Genomic DNA, 23,425 nt, shown 5'->3' with positions numbered 1-23,425 from the left:
CTCCCCAGAACCCTTAACTTGATAAAATACTTCCACTGACTACTGAACAAGTGCAAGGAGCTTTGTTGAGGACCCCAGAATTGAGGCATCATTAGAATTATATGAGGTTTCACCTTCTTCCACAAGTATTTATTGGTGTGCCCATTGGCCAGGGGGGCTAAGCTACAGCCTCTTCTCTCAAGGAGCTTAAGTAGACAGAGCAAATAAATAACTAGCCAATTACAATTTACAGGAAGCAGTACCTCGAAGAGGAGTTGGAGGGAGTCAATTCTTAATATAACAGAGAGATGGAGAGCAACAAACGGGATGTGAGTATTAAGAATTTATATTAGATTGGTATCACATTGTTTTGTCATGGTTATGTTAATCACAATACCTAGCATCTTCCTAAATTTTTGTTGTCTTGATAATGTGTGACATAAGTCGTGGTGGGAGAGACTGTTGCAGCCAATGGACTTGGTACGTTCCCACATTCTTTCTGTTCACAATTAATTAGTATTTGCCATTGGTGGCATTTCGTGCTTTTAATATTATCAAGAACAATAAGAATGATAAAATATCCATGTTCAGCATTGTAATTGCGAACAGGCCTCAGTAAAATTATACATAGCTGGTTTTGAGGAAATCTCCCTGAGAAGAGCCATGGCTGTAAGGGTGTGGTGTGAAAAGTAATATATGAATGTGCATAATAATAATAACTGTTCTCATAAAGCAGACTTCAGAGTGTAACTGAGTTGTATTGCTTGCGAAGCATTGTGATGAAGATCCACAAAAAGGTATTAAGTAACGTATGAGCCTTTGGAATGACATGGGAGTAGGATAGGCATCATCTGGTGGTTAAATCAGGTGGCTGAATTTCCTGAGGTCAAGGGTTCACCATATGTGATCACATCTAGAAAGACTTTAAATGAGCTTATTCTCTGGGAATTCACTGGTGTCTTGAGTGGCTGGCATCTCAGACTGCTGGATTTTTGTCCTGAACTTTTTATGGTCATGCTCAGAGGAGCAGAGGGAGCAATTGCTCTTCCTATTAGCACATTTTCCAGGACATGTGTCTTGGAAAATCTAACAAGTCAACACGTTTTTAAAGATGATATGTTTAGATGACAATTGTTAAGACTATTTTGGAAAAACATTAGAGGAAGCACTGTAAGAGCAAGATATGAGACACAGAAATTAATGAAAGCATGATCCTTTTTTTAATGTCTTGACTCCTCCACTAATCAAGAGCAAAGATGCTGTGCCCCTTGCCCACCTCAGCTCACCCCTAACCTCCCCCTGCTGCATATTTATTTAATTTAATAATTAGATTTGACTACTTAAGACTAGGAGTAACTTTGTTTTCCATTTCAAAAATCATAGGATAGGGGCTGGCCCCGTGGCGTAGCTGTTAAGTGCACGAATTCCGCTGTTGGCGGCCTGGGTTCCGATCCCGGGCGCGCACCGATGCACCGCTTGTCTAGCCATGCTGTGGTGGCGTCCCACATAAAGTGGAGGACGATCGGCATGGATGTGAGCTCAGGGCCAGTCTTCCTCAGCAAAAAGAGGAGGATTGGCATGGATGTTAGCTCAGGGCTGATCTTCCTCACAAAAAAAAAAAAATCATAGGATAGTCTACCTCTGTTATTTGTGGGCTCCCCAATTATGCCATCCTTATCATTATTAAGATATCATGTATCGTTGTTGTTTTGTTTAAAAAGAAGTACGTGCCTGTGAAACATTCCAATAATACAGAAGTTAAAGGACAAAGTCCCCTGAATTTTGGTGGGACTTAAGGATAAGTGAAGGTTTAAGATGGTTGTTACTGGCATTAAAAACGGTGATTTTACTTTTGGCAAGGCCATTTTGACGTAGCCAAATATAAATGGCTGTGAAAGTTTATTCTATTTCATACCTATTAGCCATACGCTATAGTTAGCTCTTTGAATGTCCATCTTTGCCGATTATTGTGACAATTAAGTTAGATAATATATTCTAAGCATCTAACAAAGTATTTGGCATATTGAAGATGTTAAATATTTGGGAATTTATTATTCTTTACATACATTGATTTGTGAGGCAGATATTATTATCTGAAATCAAGGTTTAAGATCTTGAGATAAGTTTTCAAGGTCACACAGTGAGTACTAGAGCTGGCCTATGACCAATGTCTTTATACCAAAACTTTCTTCCCTCTCTTCTATTCTACACTGTTCCCCTAGTAGACAGATCAAGACATTCAGAATTCAGGACAAATCAATTATAGTGTGAAAAAGATAACCTACATTACTGTCCACCCATTGGATTTCAGTTCAGGTTCAAGAGGAGATGAGAAAGGAATACAGAGTTAGAAAACAGCTCTAAAGACTTTCAGACATCTTTGCTCTCTAGTTCTATGTAACGCCTCAGCTTGATATGTGAGAGAATACCACAGAGGTAAAGTGACACATAAACATCACTTATACAAATAATGATGGGAATCAGACGTATTGTTCTTTTATTCAAGTATTATTACTCTAATGAAATAATTTATGGGATAATAAGTACGATTTTTTTTCTGGAAAGATGTGGTAGTTCTCAATGACTCATTTATTCATTCAAATATTTCTTGAATATTTGGCACTATTGGTGCCAGGGACTGCCCTCATGGAGCTTACATTCTAGTGAAGACAGTGATCAATTCTATGAAGAGAAATAAAGCAAGGTAAGGGTATAGATGGTGGAGTTGGGGGGAGGGTTGCATATTCTAAATAATGTGGTCAGGGAAGGCCTCTCTGTGGTGCACTTGAGCAGAAATCAGAATGACGATAAGGAGCTAGCCATGAGAAGATCTAGGAAAGAGTACTTCAGACAGAGGGAACAGCATATGTAAAGGCCCTGGAGTATGAAGGCTTATCAGATTAGAGCAAGGGGTCAGCAAATTCTTCCTACAGAGCCAGATAGTACTTATTTTAGGCTTTGTGGGCCATATGGTCTCTTACAACTATTCAATTCTGCTGTTACAAGTTAAAGCAGCCACAGACATTATGTAAACAAATGGGCATTGTTGTGTTACAATGAAACTTTATTTACAAAAGCAGGCAGAGGCTTGACATCAAAAGCACCAGCCATAAAAAGAAAAATAGATAAATTGGGCTTTACCAAAGTTAAAAGCTTTTACTCTGTGAAAGACCGTATGAAGATGGTGAAAAGACAGACTACAGAGAAAATATTTGCAAACCACATATTGACAAAAAATTTGTATCTAGAAAATAAAAAGCCCTCTCAAAACTCAACAGTAAACTGTAATCAAAACAGTGTGATAGTAGCATAAGGATGGACATATAGATCAATGGAATAGAATTGAGAGTCCTAAAATAAACCTCATGTGTCTATGTTCAACTAGTTTTCAACAAGAGTGCCATGACCATTCTATTGTGAAAGAATAGAGTTTTCAATAAGTGGTGCAGGGACAACTGCATAGCCATATGCAAAAGAGTGAAGTTAGACCTTTACCTCACACCATATACAAAAATTAACTCAAAATGGATCAAAGACCTAAATGTAAGAGCTAAAACCATGAAACTCTTAGAAGAAAAGGTAGATGTAAACCTTTGTGATCTTGGATTAGGCAATGATTTCTTAGATATGACACCAAAAGCATGAGCAACAAATGAAAGAATAGATATATTGGATATAATCAAGATTAAAAACTTTTATGCTTCAAAGGACACCGTCAAGAAAGTGACAACCCACAGAATGGGAGATAATTTTGGCAAATCATGCATATGATAAGGGACTTGTATCTAGAATATATGAAGACTATTACAATTCAATAATAAAAGACAAGTAAACAAATTAAAAAATGGGCAAAGGATCCGTGTAGACATTTCTCAGAGGAAGACATACAAATGACCAGTAAGCACATGAAAAGATGCTCAATATCATTAGCCATTGTTCTTGTTAGTGCCGTCGAATTGATTCCAAGTCCTAGCAACCCTGTATACAGCAGAGCTGAACCCTACCTGGTCTTTGTGCCATCATCTCATCTTCCAGCACTATATCAGACAATGCTGTGCTGCTGTTCATAGAGTTTTCATGGCCAGTTTTTTCAGACGTGCGTGGCCAGGTCCTTCTTCCTAGTCTATCTTAGTCTGGAAGTTCTGTTGAAACCTGTCCACCATGTGTGACCCTCCTGGTATTTGAAATACCACTGGCATAGCTTTCAGCATCACAACAACATGCATCCCCCACAGTATGACAACCAACAGACAGGTGGTGCATTTCTCTGACTGGGAAATGAGCCCAGGCCATCATGGTGAGAGTGGTGAATCTTAACCACTAGACCACCAGGGCTGACTATCATTAGCTACTAGGGAAATGCAAATCACAACCACAGTGAGATATTACTTCATACTCACTAGGTTGTCTATAATTGAAAATACAGACATTGAAAAGTGTTGGCAAGGATGTGGAGAAACTGGAATTCTCATACACTGCTGGTAGGAAGGTAAAATGATACAAGTGCTTTGCAAAATAGTCTGGCAGTTCTTCAAAGGTTAAACCTGGAATTACCATATGATCCAGCAGTTCTACTTCTAGCTGTATACCCAAGAGAAGTGAACACATATGTCCACATAAAAACTTGTACTTGAGTACTCATGGCAGCGTTATTCATAATAGTGGAAACAACCCAAATGTCCATCAACTGATGATTGGATAAATAAATAAATTGGAATATTATTTGACAATAAAAAGAAATAGAGTACTGATACATGCTACAACATGGCTGAACCTTGAAAACATTACACTGAGTGAAAGACGCCAGATACAAAAGATCACATATTATATGATTCCATTATGTGAAATGTCTGGAATAGGCAAATCCATAAAGATAAAAAGTAGATTACTGGTTGCCTAGGTCTGGGAGTTTAGGGGAAATTGGAGAGTGACTGCTAATGGGTAGAGTTTCTTTTTGGGGTGATGAAAGTGTTCCAAAATTGATTGTGGTAGTGGTTGCACAACTCTGTGAATATACTAAAAACCCTCGAATTGTCTACTTTAAATGAGTGAATTGTATAGTATGTGAGTTATATCTCAATAAAACTGTTATTAATACAAACCTCAACAGTTAAAAAAAATGGGGGTGGGGCTGGCTGTGGTGTAGCAGTTAAGTGCGCGCGCTCTGCTGCTGGCGGCCCGGGCTCGGATCCCGGGTGTGCACCGGTGCACCACTTGTCAGGCCATGCTGTGGCGGCATCCCACATAAAGTGGAGGAAGATGGGCACGTGTGTTAGCTCAGAGCCAGTCTTCCTCAGCAAAAAGAGGAGGATTGACATGGATGTTAGCTCAGGGCTGATCTTCCTCACAAAAAAAAAATGGGCAAGGGCCGGCCTAGTGACATAGCGGTTAAGTTCCTGTGCTCTGCTTCGTCGGCCTGGAGTTCGCAGGTTTGGGTCCCCAGCGAGGACCTACGTACTGCTTATCAAGCCAGGCATCCCACATATAATGTAGAGGAAGATGGGCATGGGTGTTAGCCCAGGGCCAATCTTCCTCAGCAAAAAGAGGAGGATTGGCAACAGATGTTAGCCCAGGGCTAATCTTCCTCACACACAAAAAAAAAAAACGGCAAAAGACATGAACAGACATTTCACTGAAGAAGATTTATCCATGACAAATAAGCACATGAAAAGATGCTCAACATCATTAGCTACTAGGGTAAAACCACAATGAGATATAACTACATACCTATCAGAATGGCTAAAGTGAAAAAATAACGCTAACACCATTTGGTGGTGAGGATGGAGAGAAACTGGATTATTCATACATTAATGGTGAAAATGTAAAATGGTATAGCCACTCCAGTAAAGAATATGAATTTCTTTCAAAACTAAACATGCACTTACCATATGACCCAGCAAATGTACTCTTGGGCATTTATCCCAGAGAAATAAACACATAGTCATACAAAAACCTGTACCTGAGGGTTCGTAGCAGCTTTATTCATCATACTCAAAAACTAGACGCAACCCAATTGTCCTTTAACAGGTGAATGGTTAAACCAACCATGGTACATTCATACCATAGACTACTACTCAGCAGTAAAAACAAAATAAAAAAACTATTGATACATACAACAACTTGGATGGATCTCAAGTGAATTATGCTGAGTGAAAAAAGGCAATCTCAAGAGGTTACATACTATATGATCTTGTTATGGACTGAATGTTTGTGTGCTCCCAAAATTCATAGGTTGAAATCTAATCTTCAATGTGATAGTATTTGGAGATAAGGCCTTTGAGAGGTGCCCCCAAAATTCATAGGTTGAAATCTAATCTTCAACGTGATAGTATTTGGAGATAAGGCCTTTGAGAGGTAATGAGGTCAGGAGCGTGGAGCGCTCATGAATGGGATTAGTGCCTTTATAAGAAGAAGCCTGAGAGCTAGCTTGCTCTCTCTCCACCATGTTAGGGTATAATGAGAAGATGGCTGTCTGTATGCTAGGAAGAGGACCTTCACCAGAACCCAACCATGCTGGCACCCTGATCTTGGACTTCCAGCCTTAAAGACTGTGAGAAATAAATATTTGTTGTTTAAGTCACCCAGGCTATGGTATTCTGTTGTAGCAGCCCAAACTAAGATAGGTCCCATTTATATAACATTTTTAAAATGACAAAATTATAGAGACGGAGGACATATTAATGGTTGCCACTGGTTGGAATCGGGAGAGAGATAAATGGCTGTAAAAGGGAAGCACGAGGGATCTTTCTTCTTTTTTTTTTCGGAGGGATCCTTCTGATAGAACTGTTTGGTATCTTGACTGTGATGGTGGTCATATGAATCTACATATGAGATAAAATTGTGTAGAACTGAACACACACACACAAATGAATGCATGTAAAACTGGTAACATCTGAATAAGGTGAGTGGATTTATCAGTATCAGTTTCCTGGTTGTGATATTGTACTGTGTTATGCAAGATGTTGCCATTAGGGGAAACTGGGTGAAGAGTATATGGGATCTCTGTATTATTTCTTACTACTACATATGAATCTATAATTATCTCAAAAAGTTAAGAAAACAAACAAAAACAACAAAAAACAGGTGGTAGGCTGCATTTGGCCCATGACCCATTCAAAGAACAGCAAAGAAGGAGTATGGTGCATCAAGGAGAAGAGTTGTAGGAAATGAGGTTAGGGAGGCAGCCCAGAGTCAGATCATGTAAGGCCGAGTAGTCCATGACGAGATGTTTAATTTTTTTTCTAAATGTGATGGTAAGCCACTGGAAGGGTTTTGACTAGGGGAGAAATAGGAACAGATTTATATTTTTAAGAGATCACTGTTCCTGTTAGTTGGAGAATGAACCGTGGGGAGTCAAAGGTAGGAGCAGAGAGGTCAGTTATTGGCTTTCATATTGATAGAGATGATGATACCTTGGGCAAAGGTGGTAGTAACAGGGGTAGTAAAAGCAGTCAGATTCAGCAGGCAGGACTTGCTAACGAATTGGGCATGGGATGTGAAGGTAATTCAGAAATCAATACTAGTTCCTCTGTTTTTAGCTGAAGCAATTGAGGTAGGAAAATTAGAGGAAGAAGAAGTTAGTGGGGGAGTGGAGCAGGAGCTTGGTGCGCTCCTGGTTTGAGATTCCCGTTAGCTCTCCATGAGGAGACATCCAAGGGTGCAGCTTACAGACCAGATCCAAACTGGAGACTGAGATTTGATATAGATGGTATTTAAAGCCATGGGCTTGGAGGAGACAACCCAGAGAGTGAGTGTGTATAGAAGAGTTTTAAGGATTGAACTTTGGGGACACCCTAGCATTTAGAAATGCTGAGAAAAGGCAGTAAGGTAAACTAGAAACCAGGACAGGTCGCTATATCAAAAGCCAAGGGAAGAAATGTATTTGAACAAGGAGGGAGTGATCAGTTTTGTCAGATGTTTTTTCGTGGTTGAGTAAGAAGCATAGAGAATTGGCCATTTGATTTGGTGAGATAGAGTTTGTTGATAACTTTGACAGGAGTAGTTCAAATAGAGCAAGAGGGGCAAGAGCCCAATTGGCATAAGTTTAATAGAGAATAGTTCAAGGAACTGGAGGAATTTTACTTTAAGGGGAGCACAGATATGGGGTGCTCATCTTGAGAAGGACTTAAGATCAAGAGAAGAATTATTTCTTTCATTTCTGTGAAGGAATATATTTGTTATAAGAATTTTTTTCTGGTGAAAAAATTTATATTTAGAATTAGCCAAATGGGATCAATTTAGATGATCCTAATTTTGTTGGCAATATTCAAAGCATCATAGTCAGGAGCCAGTCGAACATATGCCGCCTTCTCTCCATTAGGCCTGATCAGGATGTTGAGCTGGCCATGTTAATGTCATAGAGCTTCTTCACAGCCTATTTGATCTGGTGCTTGTTAGCCTTGACATCCAGAGTGTATTGTCTCCTGGCTTCTTCATGGCTGACTCAGTGGTCGGGCTGAACTTGATGATGGCATAGTGGTCAAGCTTGTTTTCCTGGGGGCATTCTTCCAAGGATATTTGAGCTGCCTTTGGAGCTGCAATGCATAGACGCCTTTCATCCCTGCTGTCTTGGCCTTCAAAGCCTTTGCTTTGGCTTCAGCTTTGCGAAGGGCAGGGGCTTCCTTCCTTCTTTGCTTTCAGCACCATCTTCATGAAAAAGGCAAGAATTTTTTAAATGAACACCTTGATAATCACCAACCTGATTAAGAAATAGAATCTTATAGGTGTTGTAAGATTCTCCTCTAGCTTCTCAACATGCCAGAAGTATTCACTTTTCTGAATTTTATCTTTATCTAAGAGAAAGTCTTGTTAGAAGATATTATGATATGGATTTAGTAGAAAGGGAAAAGTTGATATAAGGGAAATACATTTAAGACAAAATTTTTTAGTAAGGTGAGAAGGAAAGGGTTTCAGTTCTCTAGTGGAGGGGCTGACCTTAGGAGAGGGGAACAGGAAACTTCATCCATTTCAACAGGAGGGAAGCTGAGTGTGTGGATACTGATACAGCAAATTAGTAGATTTGGTAGTGAAGCAGGAAGATGAGGAATTTCTCTTCTTTAGTTTCTCAACGAAATAAGAAATGAAATTATCAGCTGAGAGTGAAAAAAGAAGAGGAGGTCTTAGAAATTTGAGGAGAGTGGAAAAGCTGTGAAATTGTTTTCTTAGAGAATAGGGAGTGAATTGATTTGGGAAAATAAAGCTTTACAGAGCAGTGTTGAGAGCCCACTTGAGATAATCATCCTAAATTTATTGTGGGACCAGTTAGCACAGTTGTGGATTTTTCTCCAGCTATGTTTACTTAGTTTTTGAGTGCAGGGAAGCAAAGTAAATAAAGTTGGATTTAACCAAGAGTTGGAGTTTTACCAAGGAATACAACAGGAGGGGAAGAAGTGCCAGGGAGTTGCAAGTTTATGCAAAGGAGTGTTTAGAGTGATGAATCAAGGGGAATGTAAGTTGGATGATGTGGAAAGTAAAAATAGGAGAAGGGTCATGGGCAGTGAAAATTGATAGGGTTAATAGCTTAGAGATCCTGCTTCCATCAAGAAATTGTTGAAGAGGAGGTGATGGTCAGTGTGAGATGCAAGATAATAGAGGTTTTGGAAGGAGTGCCTATATTATTAATGGCCAGGGCTAGACTGTCACCATGGGAATAAGTGACTGAGGTGGGCTGGAAAACAAGACGATTGAAAATGAGTGGTCAAGGAACAGAGAGGCCAGCGCATGGGGTAAGTTGTTTCCGTGCATGATGAAGTCACCAGGAATGCGGACAGTAGGAGTGGTGTAACCAAGAGAGTGAATCAGGTTTTAAAATTTCCAGAGAATGAGGGGAAGTGACCCAAGAGATCAGCAGACGATTGCAGTATCCTGATGGCACATACTTCAAAGGAGCTGAGTTTTTGAGGGACTAGAGGATGAGAAAGAGTTTGGAATGGGCAGTGAGCTCATAAGAGGTATAAATGAAATGCTGACCCTACTCTGTAGGTTCTTTTAGAGGAGTGAGGTACTCTGACTTGGAAGATCAGAAAGGGGATCACGGACAAAGTGGCAATTACGCTAGACTTTGAAAGATGAAAAGAATTTTGAGAGAAACAGATTTGGAAAGATATTTCCTGCCAAAGAAAATGCTATTTACTAAGGAAGAGGGAACTGACACTGTTGGTTCCGCCCACGACTGCTGCTTTTGCAAATCCGCCTTCAGGCTTTTTGCATGTTGCTAAGAGCATCCTGGTACTGCCAGATCTCTTTAGCCATCGGCCACTAGGTGGTGGCAGTGTATGTCTTTGAGGCAGCCTTCCTGGGTACTGTGGGTTTGTGGGGACTGGAAATGAGAATCTAGCCACAGCTGTGCTGGAGTGAGGCAAGTGATGTGTACTGGTGTGTTTCATTAGGCCTGCAAGTGTTGTCATGGTCCTAGCAATGAAGTTGCAAAGCCCTCAAGAGAAGAGAATAAACTTGAGAACGTTTAGGCAAAAGATCAGGAAACAGGTAAAAAGAAAGGAAGCAGTCTCAGGATAGGGGTATGATGGGGTATAAGAAGTGAAGGCCAAAAGAAGAAACCACAGAGAAAGGAAGAGACTTGCAGACTTGCTATGTAGGGTGAGAAATGGGCGCCAGACCAATATAGAAAGAAAGACAGAAGCAGTGACTTTTTGTTTTTTCTGGTTTGTTTACTCCCAAAATAATTTTGGAAAACTATGTAACCCCTTCCCACATTTTTAAGTTGACATCTAAAATACATTTTTTTTATGTTTAAATAGCTTCCAGAGGTTAATTTCTCCTGTCTAGTATATCACATACATGTTTTTAGGGCCATTGCTAGCCTTTCCAGTGCCTTTGTGCCAATTAGGAAAAGGTGTCCCTCTGGGAAAAAGCAGAGTGGACAGGTTTTCTAGGGATGGCACAAAGAAAAAGTGCCCCTCCTTCTGGCTGAAGAGCAGAGCCTGGCCAGTGGAATGAGGGCTGTATTTCAGCCTGTACTTTACCCCAAGAAACTGCACTACTAGATTGCAGCCCCTACTTGCCCCCTAAACTGCACAACCATACACAAAGGCCTTGTAGACATTTGTTTTTTAACCTTTGACTACAGACATAGCTCATTCAATTTGTGGAAATGTAAATGACAAATGACAAAGCCATTTGTTCATGGGCAAACCAGTAAACCAAATCTGACTTCCTTTATTATTTCAAATAAAAAGGTTAATATATGTCTCCCTGTGCCAAACATCTTATTTCTTAATTCTAAGATATACAGATGCTATAGAACTTTGCTTAGGGTTTCTTTAGCAGATGATGCTTCTAAAGCTATAGCACACTTAAGAGTCACTTGGAAGGCTTACAGATTTCTTGGTCCCACCCGGGGGAGATTCTGACTCAGCAAGTCTGGGATGGAGCTGAAAATTCGCATGTCTAACAGGCTCCCAGGAGATGCTGATGTTACTCATCCTAGTACTGGATAAAATAAGGCGCTGCCCGCTTTAATATTGCCCATCAATGCCTCATTGACTGTCATAGCACTCTTCCTCAGGAGCTGTGCATTCTCAAATTGTGCCTGTTGCACCATAGTAAAAATTTAAGATGGGTTGGAAATAAGCTTTTCTTTTGCAAAGTGGGAGAAAGTAATGAAAAGAAAGACGGGAAAGAAAAAGGAGCAAACCAGGCACATTCTTAAGAAAAACAATTTTAGGAAAGAAACATGTGAAAGTTGAAGATCTGGAAAATTACTTCCAAAATAAGGGTTTGGGGGATGGGAAGGGATGACCAGGCAGAGCATAGAGGATTTTTAAGGCAGTGAAACTGCCCTCTGATACTAAATATGTATATATGTATTATACTCTAATGGTAGATACGAGTCATTATGCATTTGTCCAAACACATAGAACAACACCAAGAGTATATCCTAACGTGAACTATGGACTTTGAGTGATAATGATGTGCCAATGTAGATTCATCAGCCATAACAAATGTACCACTCTGGTGGGGAATGTTGACAATGGATCTTAAAAAAAAAAGATACCACAGTTTCAACGCTATTGGATTAAAAAAACATGTGACCAAAGTAGTCAGAATTTTACATGTCAGATTTTACACTAAAAAATGTAAAATTGTGTGCAAAATGGTATTGCTAATATAATTATTAAAAAATTTTTTTAATCTACTTTGTGTTATTAGGTTGGTGCATTAAGAAGGAGCATTTGTGGATTGGAAGGAACAATAGTAAATGTTTAGGGTAGAGAAGTCATCACAGCCTGATTAAGGAGACTATGAAGCTGTGGGTGTGTTACATGACCTATTTAGATTTCTTCTTGTGCTCTCAACATTGCTGATATAGCCCTGTGGGGAGCAAGGGGCGCCAGTCTTCAGAAATCAAATAGGAACTGAAATTGACATAACTATCTTGAGAGGATGTAAAGATGAGTTGCCTAATGTCCAGAGTGGAAATTAAGGGGTTACCCTGGGAAGTGATGAAGTTATTTTACTAGGCAAATGACACTCACTGATTTCCCAAGCTACATATATGGAAAGAGAAACGCCTTTGAGGAAAGTCTGCCTATGGGATGAGCTATGGCATGATGTGTGGTTCAAGGAATCCTCACTTCCTGTACTGTGTGGGACTCAGCGCAATATCAAATTAGTACTTTATAATATCCAAAGAACTTTAATGTATGTTATTTAATCTTCCCAATAAATCAATGCCTGTCACCATTCTACAGATCTAAACCTTAAAGCATAACTCAGCCGAGGTCGTACAGTTTGTAAGAGGCCTTTCACTTTATACAATAAATTCTTTCTAACATCTGAAGTTGCCCATTATAAAACCAGTTCTTTGTGCTAATGGAAGCTATTTTATGACTAAACCACAATAATTTATGACTTTTTCAATATCCACTAACAGATTTCCTTTTCTAATTATGTTTCATCCACTATTAAGTATTTTTTCATTTCTGTAGCTAAGACAGATGGACAGCAGGGAAAATGAACCACAAGTATGCTGGGTGACTGGAATTTAACTTTTTTATGGACAATCTACACATGAATAATTGAAAATTATCAATATCATGTTCCTTAGCCTAAGAAGAAGGCAAAAATAACTTTTATTTATTTGTTTTATTTATTTATTTTTGAGGAAGATCAGCCCTGAGCTAACATCCAATGCCAATCCTCCTCTTTTTGCCAAAGAAGATTTGGCCCTGGGCTAACATCCGTGCCCATCCTCCTCTACTGTAAAGGGACACCGCCACAGCATGGCTTGACAAGCGGTGCGTTGGTGCGCGCCTGGGATCCGAACCTGCGAAGGCTTGGGCCACTGATACAGAGCGCGCACACTTAACCACTATGCCACTGGGCTGGCCCCAGTAACTTTTATTTATTGATATTGTATTAGGTACTTTCTCCACTTTATCTGATTTAATTCTCCTAAGAACCTATGAGATGGAACAGAACTTTAGCTATCTCTTTTTAAACCCTGTTTAGGGTTGTCAGATAAAATAGTTTTTTGGTATAGGTATGTCCCAAACATTGAATGGGATATATTTATACTAAAAAAAAGTATTCATTTTTTATCTGAAATTCAAATTTAATGACATTCTGTTTGTTTGTTTTTGCTAAATCTTGCAACTCTACCTATTTCTTTTATCCCTCATATTAAAGAATAAATTACTTTTGTTCAAAACACATTGCACATCTTAAGCAGATTCCTTAGCTAATACTCTTTTTGTGTGTGTGTGTGAGGAAGATCAGCCCTGAGCTGACATCCATGCTAATCCTCCTCTTTTTGCTGAGAAAGACCGGCTCTGAGCTAACATATTGCCAATCCTCCTCCTTTTTTTCCCCAAAGCACCAGTAGATAGTTGTATGTCATAGTTGCACATCCTTCTAGTTGCTGTATGTGGGACACGGCCTCAGCATGGCCGGACAAGCGGTGCATCGGTGTGCGCTGGGGATCTGAACCCTGGCCGCAGGTAGCGAGCAGGCACACTTAACCGCTAAGCCACGGGGTGGCCCTAGCTAATACTCTTTTGTCTTACTAATGATGTTTGGATTGTAAGAGGAGCCAAAAGTTAGAAGCAAAAGGTTGTTAATATTTTGGATAACTTTTACAGGAATCTACTGAAGAAACTGTAGGAAATCCCAGAAATTTAACTTGTACTATTCCCAGATTTATCTACGATTCTCAAATCCTCAGTCCTAATTTTAATTAAGAATTGTTTAGTTCTCTTTACAAATCAACCTTGTGAATAGATATGTTGGTGAAATCATACAAGAACTGTAAAATTTTAAAACTGGAAGGGATATTAAAGATTATCTCTACTTTTGGGCCAGGCCCGTGGCTTAGCGGTTAAGTGCGCACGCTCCACTACGGGTGACCAGGGTTCAATCCCCGGCGCGCACCGACGCACCACTTCTCAGGCCATGCTGAGGCCGCGTCCCACATACAGCAACTAGAAGGGTGTGCAACTATGACATACAACTATCTACTGGGGCTTTGGGGAAAAAAAAAAAGGAGGAGGATTGGCAATAGATGTTAGCTCAGAGCCAGTCTTCCTCAGCAAAAAAAAACAGGAGGATTAGCACGGATGCTAGCTCAGGGCTGATCTTCCTCACACACACACACACACACACACACACACACACACACAAAAGATTATCTCTACTTTAGGGCTTCCAGCACCTAACTCAATCTTAGTGGAGAACCGATGTCTCCAGGCAATGAGAGGACTTTGTAGATGGAGATTCCTGTCCTTACTGCTAGGGGGCATCAAACTACCTCACCTTTCCCCTTTTCTTGCCTGTGCTCCCTCCCAGACACCTCTCCTTTTCTGAGTACCTAACATTCCAAATATCTTGTGTTCCTAGGTTATAGTGTTATCTATGGCTCCAAAGTGATGGTGGTAAAAGCCAAACAGGAGAGGGCAAGTGATATGGATCAATTAGAGATGAACACAAATGTGCCCTAGACATGGAAAAATCCCCTTGGTGAAAATTGTGACAGGGCTGAGGAAGAATAGTTCATTCCAAAGGGGGCGAAAGAGAGGGAAAGGTCAACCCACACAGGCTTCTTGCAGTGGATAAACGTTAAGGTTCTTCATCCAAAACTAGTAGAATCCAAGGTCAAGAATGCTGAAGAGAATCGAATACCAAGCAAGGTAGTTAGCACTTGATCTTCTAATGGATAGGTAACCTTGCCTCCATTCTGGAGACACAAACTGAGATTGGCTGAAATATTTTCTAAAAGACTTTCTCATTCAAGGAGGGCCACCAGCCCTCGGAAAGGCTCTTCTCCATGATCAGATAGCATATATCTAGAAGCTTAGCCGTGGTTTTAAGCTATAACACTATGACCTCTCTATGAGTATACAGAGAACTGTGCCAAGAGGGCCCAATATATAGTAGTTGATCAATAAGTCTTTATTGAATGAATACCCCAATGTCAGGTTCTGTCTTATTTTTCCTGCTTTGTCACAACTATTTTTACATCTTATTTTTCCCATCTGTAGTTTAGGAAAAACAAAATCAAACAAGAAATCATAAGATCTGCCTTTCAAGGAAATTTACTTGAAAAGAAAGGTTTGCATTAGATGTACTTTTTAAGTCCTTTTGATACCTGCTATTCTGAGCCTTCTGCCGGTACTTCAGTTCAAGTCATTGTCATCTATTAGTATAGAAGCCTCCTAAATAGTTTTATGCAGTCAGTAATCTTTCTAAAATTCAAATCTGCTCATGTTATTCATATGCTTATTCCTACTAGTTCTCTGTGGTACTCAGAATAAAGTCCAAACTCCTTAATCTAGCATGTTAGGCCGTTTGTGGTATGATCCCTGCTTACTTCTTGGCCTCTTCTCACCTCTTGGCCCTCTACACGTTGGCCATGCTGAAATTTTTGCAGGATCACAAGCACACCACCATACTTTGTGCTTCAAGTGCTATCTCACACTGTACCCTCAACCTAGAACACTATGTTCTGCTTTCTCCCTCCCTCGTAGTTTGTCAGGGCAACTACTACCGAGCCTTCAGGTCTTTCTCAACTCACCTCAAAGAGGAAGCCTTCTCGGACGCTACCACACCCCTTCCTCCTGCATGAATTTTGTATCTCTCCCCCAAGTCCCCCCATGCAAGACGGGAAGTTGTGCACTGCCAGGTTCCTGGGGAGCTCCAGTTACATCAATTCTGATGTGAATGGTAATCTGGGGTGTGCAGACACAATCTGCACAATGCTATGCGATGCCCCCATCAGAGTTTATGAGTCTCATAAGTCTCCTATGCTTCCCTCTCTCCTAAGACTAATACTCTGTAGTGACATTGCCTGTTATCATTCTCCCCCACATAACTGCAACCTTTATAATTCTAGGCCCTGTACTGAGTGCTGGAAGAAATCAAAGGAAACTAAAGGAATTAATGTGTGCATTCAGCTATAATACATAACCAGATTATGGTTAGTCCTATAATAGAATTGTAAAAAAAAGTACTGTGTAAGCACTCAGGAGAGCATAATTAATTGTTTGTGAGGACGGGAAAGAGCACACGTGGGGGGACATTTGAGCTGGGCCCTGAAGGGATGGCAACAGGCAGAAAAGGTAAATAACCATATTTCCAGTAGAGGAGATCACAGTAAAGAGTATAGAGGTAGTCCGTGTGACCAGATTAAAGAGGAGTGAATGAGGAGGGTGGGAATTAAGGTAAATTGTGTAAGGCCTTGAGTGCTTCATTAATCAATATGAATTTTATTCTCTAGACAGCAAATCATTGAAGTTTTGAGCACAACAGTGATATAATCAGATCTGTGTTTAAAAATATTCTTCACTATTATTATTTTTTTGTGTGTGTGAGGAAGATCAGCCTTGAGCTAACATCCGTGCCAATCCTCCTCTTTTTGCTGAGGAAGACCGGCTCTGAGCTAATATCTATTGCCAATCTTCCTCCTTTTTTTTTTTCCCCCAAAACCCCAGTAGATAGTTGTATGTCATAGTTGCACATCCTTCTAGTTGCTGTATGTGGGACGTGGCCTCAGCATGGCCGGAGAAGAGGTGCGTCAGTGCGCGCCTGGGATCCGAACCTGGGCCGCCAGCAGCGGAGCGCGCGCACTTAACCACTAAGCCACAGGGCCAGCCCCACTATTATTTTTTATTAGCAATCAAAGCATGCTTATTCTTTTTTTTTTTCAAGTTTGTTCCAGAAAGACATATATCAGATAAAGTGAAAGGTCTCTATAATCCAACTCACTAGTTAACCATTGGTATAATGCTCCGTATTTTTTCTATGCACACGTGCTGGTGTGTATGTGTGTATATTTATTTATAAGAATGAGATCATTCTAACCATAGTTTAGCCACTGCCTTTTTTGAAGTAATGGTGAGTATCTTCTATGAGGAGGCAAATCATGCAAATGTTATCAGCTACAACAAAACATGAGCATATGGAAGTATACTCTACTTCACTCATAATCAACACAGAAATGATATCCTATTTTACCTATGAGATCCGGCAAATTAAAAAGAATTATCAATATTCAGTTTGGGTGGGGATATAACAAAAAAGGCACTCTTTACACAATTGGTAGGAATAAAAATTAGTACTTTAGGAAAGGGAAATCTAGCAATTCTTTTCAAAATTTAAAATATATGTACCTTTGAACTAGCAATTCCATATCTACAAATTTTTTCCTACAAAATGCTCTTGGAAGTTCACAAGGCTAAATGCACAAAGATGTTTGTTGCAGCATTATTTGTAATAGCAAGGGAACGTAAATGGGCAATAAATTATGGTGACCTCTATCATATTATGGACAACTGTGCAGCATATCTAAGTGCACTGATATAAGAGAATGATTTATTGTTGAGTGAAAAAATACCAAAATACTGAAATGATACATGTATTTATAATAATGCCATTTTTAAAAATTATACATATATAAAAGCAGAGAGCATATGTATGTATTCATCTATAATGTGTGTGCATATATGTCTATTCATATATGTGTATACAGCCCCTCAAAGGTTTTAACCATGGTTAATCTTGAAATTGAATAAGAATGCAGTGAGTGTCTTTAACTTTTGACTTTTTTTTTTGTGGGAAAGATCAGCCCTGAGCCAACATTCATGCCAATCCTCCTCTTTTTTTGCTGAGGAAGACTGGCCCTGGGCTAACGTCCACGCCCATCTTCCTCCACTTTATATGGGACGCCGCCACAGCATGGCCTGACAAGCGGTGCGTCAGTGCGCGCCCAGGATCCAAACCTGGGCTGCCAGCAGCGGAGCGCAGCACTTAATCACTATGCCATGGGGCCAGCCCCTAACTTTTTACTTTTTACATTTGTGTTTTTTTGAATATTTTTACAATGAACATATATTATTTTTAAAATATACGGTGAAGAAATATATTCCTAGACCTGTTTTCAAGTCTATATATATAGTTATAGTTCATTTTTTTAAATAACTGCATAGTATTTCATTGTATGGTTATACCATTTATTCATTCTACAGTTATTGAGAGCTCATTCTACAGCAGGCACCAGGCTGGGCATTGAAGGAAACAACAAGCACTTAAAATAGAAATTAACAGAGAAGGACCTTCTTTAGGAAAGGTGTTAGGGAAGGTCTTTCGCAGTAGTGACATCAAAGCTGGGACCTAAAAGAATATGCTAGCCAAGGGAGGAAAGAACACTCTTGGCAGCAGGAACATATGTATAGGGCCCCACAATACAAAAGAGTTTGGTGCCTGAGGAACTGAGAAAATATCAGTGTGGTTTCTGCGACTGGTAAACAAGGGGGATTAATAGCGAAAGGTGAGATTATAGACAACATTTTTTTTTTTAATTCCCTTAGACATTTATATTGTTTCCAAATTTTTCCTGTGACAAAATGCTGCAGTGATCATCTTTGTACTTGTATCTGAATACACTGTGGCAGTATTTGTTGGATCCATGCATAGTAGAAATTATGGGTCAAAGAGTGTGAATATGTAAATTTTAATGGATATTGTCAAGCTGCCTTCAAAAGAGTTTGCAATTTTGCATTCATTCCAAGTGTCTATTTTCTAAAATGTTAGCCAGGCCTGTGTATTGTCAGTCTTCATAATTTTTACCAATCTCTGTAGGAAAAAAAAACCTTTCATTTTCATTTCTTTTATTGTTAGTAAGTTTGAATGTGTTTTCATTTTGGCCATTACATTCTTGCTATATGAATGCTTGTTCCTGTGCTTGGCCTATTTTTGTCTTTTATTGTTCACTTCTCTCACTCCTCTGAAAGAGCTCTTTGTATATTATGGAAATTAAGCCTTTGTCATATGAATTGCACACATTTTTGCCAGTTTTTCTTTACAAATTTTCTGATGTTTCATCACAATAGAAAATTTTAATTTTATGTGGTCGTATTTATAAATTTTATCTTTTATAATTCACACGTGCCATGTTTTGCTTAGAACAGATGCATATTAAGAAGGCAAATGTGGAGGTATATGATGGGGAAGTGGGGCTGGGGAAATGGAAGAAAATGAGACCAGTTGGTTATTCACTGTAAATTGAAGCGGTGGCTCTGAACATGGAGAGTAGAAGACAGATTTGAGGGACGTTTTTTTAAATATGACAGCTTTATTGAAATGTAGTTGAGGGCCAGCCCTGTGGCTTAGCGGTTAAGTGCGCTCGCTCCGCTACTGGCGGCCCGGGTTCAGATCCCGGGCGTTCACCAACGCACCACTTCTCCAGACATGCTGAGGCCGCGTCCCGCATACAGCAACTAGAAGGATGTGCAACTATGACATACAACTATCTACTGGGGCTTTGGGGGGGGGGAAAAAAAGTTGGAGGATTGGCAATAGATGTTAGCTCAGAGCCGGTCTTCCTCAGCAAAAAGAAGAGGATTAGCATGGATGTTAGCTCAGGGCTGATCTTCTTCACAAAAAAAAAAAAAATAATAAATAAATAAATAAGAAATATAGTTGACATACAACTCACCTACTTAAAGTGTTACAATTCAAGGATTTTTAGTATATTCACAGAGATGTACAACTGTTAATCAATTTTAGAACATTTTATCACTCCAGAAAGAAGCCCAATAACCATTAGCAGTAATTCTGCATTCCTCCTTAACCACTTGCAGCCCTTGGCAAACACTAAACTACTTTCTGTCTCTATAGATTTGCCTATTCTGGACATTTCATAAATGGAATTATAAAATATGTGACCTGGGGCTGGCCCCGTGGCTTAGCGGTTAAGTGCACACACTCCACTGCTGGCGGCCCGGGTTCGGATCCCGGGTGCGCACTGCTGCACCGCTTCTCCGGCCATGCTGAGGCCGCGTCCCACATACAGCAACTAGAAGGATGTGCAACTATGACATGCAACTATCTACTGGGGCTTTGGGGAAAAAAAAAAGGAGGAGGATTGGCAATAGATGTTAGCTCAGAGCCGGTCTTCCTCAGCAAAAAGAGGAGGATTAGCATGGATGTTAGCTCAGGGCTGATCTTCCTCACAACAAAAATAAAATAAAATAAAATATGTGACCTTGTTGACTGGCCTCTTTCACTCAGCATGATGTTTCAAGGTTCATCCATGTGTAGCATGTATTGGTACTTCATCCTTTTCTATGGACAAATAATACTTCATTGTATTATGATTATTCTGCGTTTGTTTATCCATTGATTAGTTGAGTTTTTCCCTTCTTGGCTGTTATGAATACTAGTGCTATGAACATTCTTGTCCAAGTTTTTGTGTGGACATAGGTTTTCAGTTCCCTTGGGTATATACATTGGAGTGAAATTGCTGGGTCATATGGTAAGTCTATGTTTAACTTATGAGGAACTGCCAAACTATTTTCCAAAGCACTGCACCATTTTACATGCAGTATATGAGAGTTCTAATTTCTCCATATCCTTGTCAACAACAATTCTTATTATGTATCTATTTTATTATAGCCATTCTAGTGGGTGTAAATTGGTATCTCATTATGGGTTTGATTTGCATTTCCTTAATGACTAAAGATATTGGGGCCGGCCCTATGGCTTAGCAGTTAAGTGCACGCACTCCGCTGCTGGCGGCCCCGGGTTCGGATCCCCAGCACGCACCGACGCACCGCTTCTCTGGCCATGCTGAGGCTGCATCCCACATACAGCAACTAGAAGGATGTGCAGCTATGACATACAACAATCTACTGGGGCTTTGGAGGGAAAAAAATAAATAAAATCTTTAAAAAGAAAAATGACTAAAGATATTGAGCATGTTTTTTGCTTATTGTCCATTTTTATATCTTCTTTGGAGACAGGTCTAGTCTAAGTCCTTTGCCCATTTTTTAACTGAATTGTCTTTTTGTTGAATTGTAAATTCTTATATATTCTGGATATGTTCTTTATCAGATTTATGAGTTATAAATATTTTCTCACATTGTATAGGTTGTCTTGTCACTTTCTTAATGTATTCTTTGAAGTACAAAAGTTTTTATGTTGATGAAGTCCAATTTATCTAATTTTTCTTTTGTTACTTGTACTTTTTTTTTTAACTTTTTATTTATTTATTTTTCCCCCCAAAGCGCCAGTAGATAGTTGTATGTCGTAGCTGCACATCCTTCTATTTGCTGTATGTGGGACACGGCCTCAGCATGGCCGGAGAAGCGGTGCGGCGGTGCGCACCCGGGATCCGAACCCGGGCCACCAGCAGCGGAGCACGTGCACTTAACCACTAAGCCACGCGGCCGGCCCTGTTACTTGTACTTTTGATGTCATATCACAAAAGGCTTTGTCTAACCCAAGTCAGAAAGATTTACCTTTAGATCTGTGAGTCATTTTGAGTTAATTTTTATGTATGACGTGAAGAAGGGGTCCAACTTCATTCTTACGCTTGTGGATGTCCAGTTATCACAGCACTATTTTTCAAAACAAGATTTGATCTTGTCAATAACTAGTCCAGTATTGAGGGACATTTTTTGAAAGCAGATTTGAAAGGACTTGAAAGCTAGAAGGTGAAGGATATAGAAGAATCAGAAATTTTAGTTTAGGAACTAGATAAACAGTAATGCCATTAACCAAAATGGGCAAATCAATTAGAGGAGGAAGAGTGGAAGCAAATTTGGAAGATCAGTTGTGGGCATGTTAAGCTTGAGGTACTTACAGGATATCCGTGTTGAGATTCATAGCAGGCAATTGTAAGTTTGATCTGGAATTCAAAAGAATGTTTGAGGTGAAAGCCATAGATTTGCAAGTCCCCTTCTTCGGTGGGAAAAGTTGAGATCACTGAGAATCTGGTCAAAGATGAACTCAACTTTTAAGAGTCATTGAGGGGGGAGAACCAATGAAAAAGAAGTAGAATTAAGAGTTAAAGAAGTTGAAGACTACCTAGAGAATGGTGTGAAAGCAAAGAGAAATTAGGAGTCTACTAAGAATTTAAATGATGAAGAGATGTTGTACAGGATAACATGGAGGTCACTGGTTTTGCAATTAGGTCATTCATGTCTTTTGCAATTGAAGCTTAAGTAGATAGGGTGCAATGGAATGTGGGGAAGAGTGCTTGAACCTTCAAGCGAAAAACATGTTAACTTTGGAAATTGTTGCCAAAGACTATATAACTACCATCTTGGTAGCCTAAGGGAAGGAGCACAAGGAAGGCAGAATGCTTCTCTTTTTCTTTAATTCTAACTCCAATACTCCAATACTTAATACAGCTGAGATAAGCCCGGAATGTTGTAGCAAGACTTTCCAAAGACTAGGAGATAAAAGAAGAAAAAAAGAATATTATGAGAATTCTAAAGAATAGATATTTCTCTTTCAGGGAAGTGATTCACTACAGAGCTGTCTTCCTGAGAAGTTCCTGGCCTAGTTCCATTTGTCAGAGGCCAACTTTTCCTTGTACTCTTGGGAGGGTCCTCAAACACATCTAAACTCAAAGTCTAAGGAAGCAAGGTCCAGTTTTCTTATACACATGTGTAGGAGTTCTGGTTTCCTTTTTGTAGACCCATGTCTTTTCTCCAGATATAGGAATGTCCACTTTTTTCAGGGAAACCACATCTCCTCACAAGGGTGTGGCCATAGAAGGATAATCATTATTTCAATAAAATAAATAAGAATTCCAGTCATACCAAAAGTATTGTTAGTAGCAGGTATGTAATTTCATATAGAGGTCTGAACTTCTGTGCAGACCACTAAATATTCTGCAATATGTTGATGCTGAATGAGAGAGAAAGAAATAGAAACAAGGAATGTAGATCAATCCTTGAAGGAATTTGACAATGAAGGACAGAGTACCTTATGGGAAGTAGAAGTACAGGAAGAATGAGAGGACTTCAGGATAGGGATACTTTAGATTACCATTGGCAACAGGGAACGGGGAAGCAGAAAGTAAGAAATTTAAGGCAGAAAAGAGAATTATGGATGGAACAGTATCCTGGCACATAGATGGGTATATTAAGATATGGAGAGGAGGGGCCGGCCCAGTGGTGTAGTGGTTAAGTTTGTGCACTCTGCTTTG

At 39.7% G+C, this 23,425-nt stretch overlaps 1 protein-coding gene and 1 pseudogene across 1 annotated transcript in view; one reads left to right on the top strand and one right to left on the bottom strand.

The window, feature by feature from the left end:
- Positions 1-243: 243 nt before the first annotated feature.
- Positions 244-23,425, top strand: part of SLC2A3 (solute carrier family 2 member 3) — a 76,785-nt gene continuing 53,603 nt past the window's right edge. Inside the window, exon 1 of the mRNA XM_058558851.1 lies at positions 244-308. Within this exon, the coding sequence (XP_058414834.1) occupies positions 288-308 (21 nt within the window). The 5' untranslated portion in view covers positions 244-287. The remainder of the gene's footprint in view (positions 309-23,425) is intronic.
- LOC131416383 (large ribosomal subunit protein uL23-like) lies at positions 8,217-16,511 on the bottom strand (annotated as a pseudogene).

This window comes from Diceros bicornis, chromosome 17 (genome assembly GCF_020826845.1).
Source record: "Diceros bicornis minor isolate mBicDic1 chromosome 17, mDicBic1.mat.cur, whole genome shotgun sequence".
NCBI lineage: Eukaryota > Metazoa > Chordata > Mammalia > Perissodactyla > Rhinocerotidae > Diceros > Diceros bicornis.
The sequence above is the reverse complement of the archived record's forward strand: the minus strand, read 5'-3'. Positions and strand labels throughout refer to the sequence as shown.